The sequence below is a fragment of the Anoplophora glabripennis genome, unplaced genomic scaffold (genome assembly GCF_000390285.2).
Source record: "Anoplophora glabripennis isolate ALB-LARVAE unplaced genomic scaffold, Agla_2.0 scaffold1119, whole genome shotgun sequence".
In the NCBI taxonomy this organism is placed as follows: Eukaryota; Metazoa; Arthropoda; class Insecta; order Coleoptera; family Cerambycidae; genus Anoplophora; species Anoplophora glabripennis.
The window spans coordinates 4,571-13,338 of NW_019417195.1; the positions used below are offsets into that span (position 1 = coordinate 4,571).

General features: G+C 36.7%; 1 protein-coding gene across 1 annotated transcript; it reads right to left on the bottom strand.

Moving 5' to 3' along the window:
* Positions 1 to 4,714: 4,714 nt before the first annotated feature.
* LOC108915046 lies at positions 4,715 to 6,248 on the bottom strand. The gene is made up of 2 exons (XM_018720995.1): positions 6,053 to 6,248; positions 4,715 to 5,997 (listed from the first exon to the last, which is right to left on the bottom strand). The coding sequence occupies exons 1-2, from the start codon at positions 6,246 to 6,248 to the stop codon at positions 4,715 to 4,717; spliced, it is 1,479 nt and encodes a 492-aa protein (XP_018576511.1).
* Between the last annotated feature and the right edge of the window lie 2,520 nt (positions 6,249 to 8,768).

Here is an 8,768-nt window from a genome sequence, read left to right on the forward strand (position 1 = left end):
TATACCCTTACAACCCCAACGACACGGAATATATTTAAGGACACACCTTTCTCGGGTCCCTGTCATCTCAAGTGTTCGTCGGAGTTTTGATCATGTTATTTATTGTTTTTCCTGCGGCTCATCTGTCGACCCCGGTCGATAGAGGTATCTTGACAGGTTTGTTTGATTTTGCTGCGGTGTAATGTTTAGCTCACCCATTTGTTTTTCGTGTCGTTATATATGCAGCACATTTATCCAGACGTCTCCAAAATTAAAAATGGGTTGCGAATGTCTTGTTACATAAATAATTATCGTTAGGTATAGTATAGTAAATAACAACAATAGTATAGTAAATAACAACAAACATCATTCTTTCTTGCCTTTATACGCGAACTTTTCAACTGTTTGAGCTAAAATGGAACAGTTTCACAGTGAAATGCTACTCTTGCCATTTCGATGTGTTGTACCGTTTTGGACTAAGACTGATTTATTTATTTACATGCTGAAACAGAATATTAATCACACAAGTCACACGATACTCTTTGAAGACAATTAATAACCACTTTCTTTGACAAGAAACAAGAAATAATAATTTGTGCTATAAAAATGTAATACCATAGAAATAGCCAGTTCGTAGAAAATGATTGAATAAACCATTCTTTATTTAAATAATGAAAAACATGATGTCGCTTATGCATCTGCGTTATAAACGACGTCATGTTCCTACGAATATATAATTTTACAGGAGAAACTAAAGCTGATGCAGTACTACTGTACTGCGGGGTCACGAAGACTTGCAAAAAATGTAATTAAATTTCCAGGGTCGTATTTAAAAAAATGAAGTTGATGATGGTCTTGGAGAGACGAAACGTTACATATAAAAATTGATTATGCTATTCGATAGAGGGCAAAATGTTGCCATGAGAAAGTGTTCTTCTTTTTTCAATATCACCTCAAACAAGGCTGATATGAAACAAAAACGGATTTCGAAAATTTGTTTTTTTTTTCAAATATTTCGAAAACTAATCATGTTCGCCTTCATTTTTATAGACATAATGTTAGTCCCCTGATTATGCAACTTTGCCCCCATCTTTCGTATCTCTTACCGTTTCCGAGATCACTGTAGTGAGAAGCGGATTTTTAACAGCCTGTATAGTGTAGTGAAAGAATTTAAAATATGGCTTTTTTGGTATTTGTTGTAGCTACGAAACCAACCCCAGTCCTCGTTTTCGAGGGTGCTGAATCCGAATTTGAGATCCGTTGTATTTCTATCCCTGCGTACTCCCCGCAATTAGCCAAAAACAACTCCTTTTTGGATTTAGGGTCCCAGTGAGGAACTCTATATCCCTCTTCCTGTTTTCAAGAATACTGATCACGAATATGAAAAACCCTTAGAACGGGCCAAGACTACCCCCAATCTGATCTTACGGAATCCAACAAGGTAACTTGCTCAGCCCCTCATCTTCGAAGGTGCCGATCACGAATGAGATGATCAGAATATCATATTCCCGTTCAGCACCCTCGAAAACGGGAAGTCACCTTGTTGGATTACATAAAATCAGATTGAGGGTAGTTTTGACCCGTTCGAGGGGGCTGTGGGGGTAGAGGGGGGTTATGGCCATCAACTTTGTGGTAAGCACCCTTGAAAACGGGGGAGGGCAAGAACGAAAATAAGGGGTAGATTTAAGCCATTCGAGGGGGTTGCGAGGATTGGAGTCCCAAAATCAAAAACAGGGTGGTTTTTAGCTAGTTGCAGGAATATGCAGGACTAGAAATTCAACGGATCTCAAATTCGGAGGCGGGAGTTAGTTTTATAGCTGCAAAAAAATACTTACTACCCTACCTTCCCTACTTTCGACATTCGTTCACTACACTATTATGTGATTGTCATATGGAATAATTCACTACCTTAAATTTTTATTTATTAGCGTAAATACTAAATATTACTTCTGACTACTTCCCATTTTTGTGCTTCTTTTCGTTTATTTAAGAATTTCGATTGATTATCCAGTTGTGGATAACAGAAATTAAACATTTAAAAGAATGTATCACTTTAAAGATTAGGAGAAAATAATAAACAAAATGTGTTTTTTTTTGAAGAGTCAAATTTTGGTACTTATTTCTGGGACACACTGTATACACCATAAAATATAAATGTGTCTTTTTAAAACCTACCAACATCTAGTTTTGGAAGCAATGGTATGACATATCAAGAAAAAAATTTAGAATTATTCTGCCAGGAAAAACATAGAGAGCGTACCTATATAAAATTAACAAAATTTGAATCCATTTTATCTCTTTAAATAACTTCTGTGTTACATTTGAATTCTAAAAAGCATGTGTTCATATTTTATGACACATTACAAATTTCAATAAACTATTTTATTATAAATTAATATTGCTTTCTTTATATATTTTGAATAATGAAAGGGGGAGAAAATGTCGACATGATGTAAAACTTGTAGAGAATGTTCTGGAAACCTAATAAATTTGTATTATAACTTTAGTAATACCTTATCGATGCAACTCTTTTACGTATTTTTATTTATTAAGCTTCGTAGCTGACAAACTTTTAATTAAAAACTCTTGAGAACAGCTTTGATGTAACACTTGTTGCTCACAAATTGGTGTAATAAATTTTAATAAAGGCTGAGTCGAGTCTTGGGTACAATCAATAGCTAAATATATTCATAATTTTTCTAGTGTTGAACGTATAATTTTCAAACAAAATATTTAACTTAACTGATAAAAGTTAACAATTAAGAATTGAATTTGGTTAAAGTAATTATAATTGTTGTAGTTATGTTCGTTTTATTATTTCTGCATAATTTGTCTTTCCTATTTTCGGTTATTAACGTTATTCACACCATTTTGTTTTTTTTTTTAGATAATATGCTTCTATGCCATATTCTACTATATGTTTCTTATTTTATTAATTTGAAAGTTGATGGTAATTTAAGGAATGAAATTAAATGCCATATTAAAATCTGTACCTTGCCGCGGTATTTTAAAAATGTAATAGTCATAAATTGTGTAGGCAAGTGAGGACATTTAAGCGTGACAACTCTCTTTTTTCAGTGGAATTTTGATGCCTTGACATAAGAAAAAAAAGTCCGTTATTTATTTTTATTACTACTATTACTATAATTAGATTAGAAATAGAAAAAAACATGTTTTTTATTTATTTATCCATTTCAAAATAATGTTTCAAAATTTTTAATACATAAGTTCTAAGTTCTGAAAACAACTGAATTCATGTTAGTATTGGTTGTATCCTCAATGAGCGATTTCTGCAAATATGTGAAAATATACAAAAAAATGCACATTGGACCTACATAATTATATTTCAGTATCATGATGTTGTTTATCATTCTACTCTTGCACTTTTTTGCACCTCGTAGAAGAACGAAAAAGTGAAATTCAATTTTCGCTTAATCACCCGGTTATATGCTTATGTTAAGTTTTTTTCAAGTTTTTCAGTTACACGATTGGTTACATGGGATATAACTCTTCGACCCTAAGAATTAAGCATCTCCTGGCAGGCAGTTGACTCTCTTTTTTCTTCAATCTATTTGCTCTGATTAATTGACCTGACCCCTAACCTTCTTAGTCACCACTAGCCTTCTCTTCCTCCATTATATGTAGAGCATAACGTCAGCATTTCTAGTACTACAAACAAGATAATACTCTTGCAAGATTTAGATAAAATTTAAATATGGCGAAACAAAACAATTACAAAACTTAAGATAAATAGATACTTAGACAACTTTCACTTCACATAACGCGGTATGATAATGTATCCCACAAAATATTGTACCAGTTAAACAAGATTTCTCCAGGGACAGTTTACAAGCTGACAATACATTCAGAATAAGGAAAAAAGCATATTTTTACTTTGTTGTAGAACATAAGGCGAGCTTCAAAATTTACCGATGTTCGAAGTCAAACTCAATGCTCAAACGCTCAAAACTCATGTTTCTTACACAAATATATCACGGGCAAGCTACAACATGTCTAAGTAGTCCTGCAAGCAGTAGAAGAATGTTACACGAACTTCCCAAAAATCGCGGATGTTTCGAAATTCTGCTCGAAACTCCCTAGACACTACGAACTGTCTTCTATCATGCAACAAGCTGTTCAATACAACGCCTGAAGACACCTAGACGATCGCCGCACTATCCAAATGGCACCTACAAAAATCACCGATCTTTCTAATAATTTCACCTACCTTTATAAATTTCTACCGTCGAGCCACCAGGACGATATCGAGCAGGCATAGGGTAAATGCGGGAGAGTTGCCGCACTTTTTGAAAAATGGTTGTAATTTTCTTATTTTTTAAGATTCTGCTTTAAACTTTATTAAAATACAAAAATAAACTAATTCTAAAGAAACATAGCAAAAAAACATTTTTCTTCCACACTACTGGGAGAGATGCCGCGTAGAAAAAGGAGAGATGCCGCAGGATCGACATGTCTAAATAACGTCTAATTTTTATTTATTTTTTCTTAAGTCGAGTCTAGAACAGATGTTACAAACTTCACCATACATGGTGCAAGTGACATGTAGCCATTTTAAGCATCTAAGGCACTGCAGCCAATCCACATTTTTCGTTGTCGTTTCGTAAACTTCGAAGCATTCCACGCAGCGTTCCTGATTTTCATTTTTCTTTTTAGCCAGAGGCTCTGGCTCTTCCTCTGGTGTTTTTAGTTTCTTTTTCTTTTCTGCTTTGTTGTTTTAGGTTTGTGAGCGAACCCTCTTTGTTTTTATGTTTTCGGATGATGTTAACACAGTTGCGCTTTGCTTGTACCTCTGTTTAACGGATACAGGTATTTTTGGGACAGACACTTCTTGCAAAAATTTTGAAGGAGTGATTTTTGGACCGTCGCCGTCGTCTCCACCACTACATGTTGGAATAGGACTTGCAGGGCTTGTGGAGGGTAATTCTAAGCTGGAACGGACAGCATCTCTTTCTGGGGAAGTTTCTGTCGTAGCCGTGGCTGAATCGATTATCGAATAAAAGTGATCCGGAATTGCATTTGGATCAACAGGATATATCCCTGCTGCCTTGAAACCGTTAATGGCTGTGGCCACAGATGCTGATCTTAACCAAGCTTTTCCAATTAATGAACCAGCTTGATATCTCGTGAGGTTTCTGCTGGCGTTGTGTTTCATCCATAACTGAGCTTCTTGGTTCAAATAAGTTTTAAATGGCTTAAAAAAGCTCCGGTCTAGTGGCTGAAGAGCCTGCGTACAGTGACTTGGTAAACACAAAATAACGATATCGTTGTCAGCCACTTGCAGCATATCGCCATCAGTACTGTGTGAAGTGTGGGCATCCAGGATTAATAAACATTTACCGGGTGGTTTATTCGGAATAAACTGCTCTTTTAACCATTTAAGAAGTAATTCCGAGTTTATGAAGGATGAATTTTTATTCATATAAACTTTGGATTCAGCTGGTAATCCATCTGAATATTCAGCCTTTTGGTTTACACCTTTGAAAATTAATGTGGGCGGAATAAACCTGCCGTCTGCACCACAACATGCAACAACAGTAACATTTTCTCCTCGCTCTTTAGATGTTAAAACGTATACATCTTTTGCACTTTTCGTTGCTAGGACTTTGCCAGGTTTGTTGATCAGTTGTACACCTGTCTCATCCATATTGAAAATATGAGACAGTTTGTCCAATATACTATATTCACAATATTCAGTTAAGGTATCAATCAAAAGTTGAAAAAATGGTGAGGTTTCTTCTCTGTTCATTCCTCGAGCTCTTGATAATGACAATTCTTCAGTTTGCCTTATAGAAAATTCGGGGTTCCTTTCCAAAAATGATGAAAGCCAAGAATAACCAGCCATGCCGCTATTGTCTGAAAAAATGTGTTTTAATTTTAGTTTCTCAACAAAGTTGTAAGCCAATCGTCGAACTGTATTTCTATCAGGAGCAAATCCAGCCGCTGCCAATCGTTGGATGTGAACAACCCACCGTTTTTCATTTTCATGCCCTAGAACACCTATAAAATAAATTATAGGAAATTTCTGACGTAAAAATAAAAAAAAATCACTTACCTTCTGGTCCGAGACTCCCTTTCCGAACACTAGCCATTCTACGTTTAAGGGTCTTTGGTGATACCTGATAACGCCTATGAGCTTCTCTTTTGGATACCTCACCGGAACTAACTTTATTAATGGCTTCTTGCAATTGTTCTTCGGTCCACAAGGCCCTTGTGCGTGCACTTGCCTTTCTTTGATATTTCCGTGGCATTTTTCTAATAAAATTGTAATTTTAATTTAATAAAAATCATGGCGAAACAATAACCTTGAAAAAATAGCACGCGGCGTCTCTCCTCCCTCAAAATGCGGCAACTGTCCTTTTTGTTGGGAGAGATGCCGCACCCTCTTATCAAGGTTACAAAGTTAAAATGCACCAAAATATCTCATGAAACATCTAAACATAACCTCAAAATACTGGAAAAAACTTACGAATATTAAATAATACTACCACGTTACAAAGAATCACACTTATTAGAACAGTACTTAAAACTGTTCGAAGTAAATTTAATCTTACCTTCGTAAATTCGAGGATGGCAAGTGACATTTTTAAAAACAAACACGTCCGATGTTATACATGTTCACTAAACGATCAACTCTCATCATGGGTATACTTGGTTGCTTACTTTTCGGCGTAATCATCAAAATACGTTAAAAGCGGCGTCTCTCCCGCCGCGGCAACTCTCCCGCATTTACTCTAGCCACCCCAGCGTCATCGGGCGATGACCACGTCCTACACCAAAGCCTCCCTGAGACCGCCGCGCCGACGAGGAATGAGGGAAATATTTTTTTTTCACCACACTTTCGAAATCTCCAAAGAGCCACCAAAGCCGTCTCCCACAAGATTTCGGGTTCGGAATTAATATATTCAGTTTCAGATAACCAACCACTGCCGAGCGACCAGATCAGGCAAACATGCAAACGTCACGAGCCGAGATGAGGTGTTACTGAAGCAATCAACGCAGCAGCTGTTCTACCGGGATTCACCCTGCTGGCGATTGAACACACACCCGTCGCAATTACAGTCTATCAACCAGGGCACAGTACCTGGTGAGAGTCTAGCACTCGCTATTCAAAAATAATTCGCTCCTATAGATTCTGTACTATGAGCAGCATTTAAATAAATGATATATATTTACTTACTCCCGAGTTATAACTTCTCAGAAAACTCTAACCTGTCAGTCAGCTCCATGCTGAACCAAGCTTCCTAAAAGCTTCAGTACCGGCACTCCAATGAGTCCGTACATAGTGAATAAAGAATGGTGAACCAAAGACAGTGACTTTCAGACACTAGGATATCAGACCCAAACCAATTGCGTACAGGGTGACACAAAAGCCCGAACCACGTTTCCAAAGTCCTCAGTGAAAACCAAATTAGTGAAATGCTCCAATGGCCGATTAGGTCGCAACAAACAATACAAATAGATCGTGGAATCTCCACCTGGGCTCCTTCAACTCAGCATAATGCTCAGGATAGAAGTTAACCCGTCTCAACAGCCGGGACCAACACAACAGGCAACCAACATTCATGGCGCCCAACGTGGGGCCATGTTGCCGGAAGAAAATAAAACTAGCTACACACAACCACGACAACTTCTTATGTTTATCATTACATTTCCTGAACTTTGTCCTGTCGAATACACAGAAAATCGCGTACGGTACTAAAAACATAATCGAACCCTGCAGAATGCTTTTATGAAACTATTATGACATGAATTAATCATAATTATTGAGTATTTTTACAAAATTGTCAACGCAACAAGAATGTTTACATGGGTGCCGGTGGTTTCGCTGATCTTTAAAGGAATTGTATTTGAACATTTTTATAGTTTAGGTAGATTTTCTTGTTCTATCATTGACTTCCTAAAAATGCAATTTCTTGTCTATAAAACGCCAACTCATTGACTAATGAGTATGAAGATGAGTGTTTTCTTTAATGGAAGTGATATTTGTAACAAATGTTTCCAAAAAGTTTGTTATTTCCTGGCTGTATAGGCCACATGAACACCCTTCATTGCGTTGGCCGCAGACTGATAAAATTGAGGTAACGAATGGGTGGAAAAGCCTTGAGAGCTTCAACCGAAACAAATAATCCCGTAACACGTTTTCCTGCTGTGAACATGGGTAATTTACAGATAGGCGTGTTTCAGGGCATAAATAAGGTACAAGATAGAAGGCGGCTAACTATAAAGAACTAATTAAGTCGGCTATCACGTGGAATTGCTTAATAATTCTTTCAGATTTTGCATCTTGATTTGGCGGGGGTTGTTGTTCGCTGCAGGGCATTCAATTAAATGAAAATTTACTACGTCTTCGCCTCGCCGACGCTCAGATACCCGGAATGTACGTCGAGTGTTATCTAGATTCCCGTTTTACGTGAAAAAACTCCAAATTATCAAATGTTTATATAAAAATATACCCATTCGCAGCTGCACGAGCCCTATTCTCTGTCAGATAAATTATACTTAGGACTCTTACACGAAAACGAAAAGGCAGTTTTTGTTCTACAAAGGTGAATTCGTTTCCCGCCACGAGAGTCCTATTACCGGGAAGTTGCCGTCAAATTATATTTATTGTAATTTATGGGTAGTTTTTGTTTTACACTGTCGCTGAGAATTGTCCTTTTCTGTGATTTAATTCGAATATGTTACACGAAAGTATTGTCGATAAAATCACAAAGAGTTTTTTGAAGAAAATTCAGTACATCCTAATTTCCTATTTAGCGTGTCAACCA

What these genes read in the sequence shown, in the direction of transcription:
- LOC108915046 (XM_018720995.1), bottom strand. Translation starts at nt 6,248, where the DNA reads ATGCCACGGAAATATCAAAGAAAGGCAAGTGCACGCACAAGGGCCTTG. An exon ending in AGGGAGTCTCGGACCAGAAG is followed by an intron (nt 5,998 to 6,052) that starts GTAAGTGATTTT and finishes TTTATTTTATAG; the next exon opens with GTGTTCTAGGGCATGAAAAT.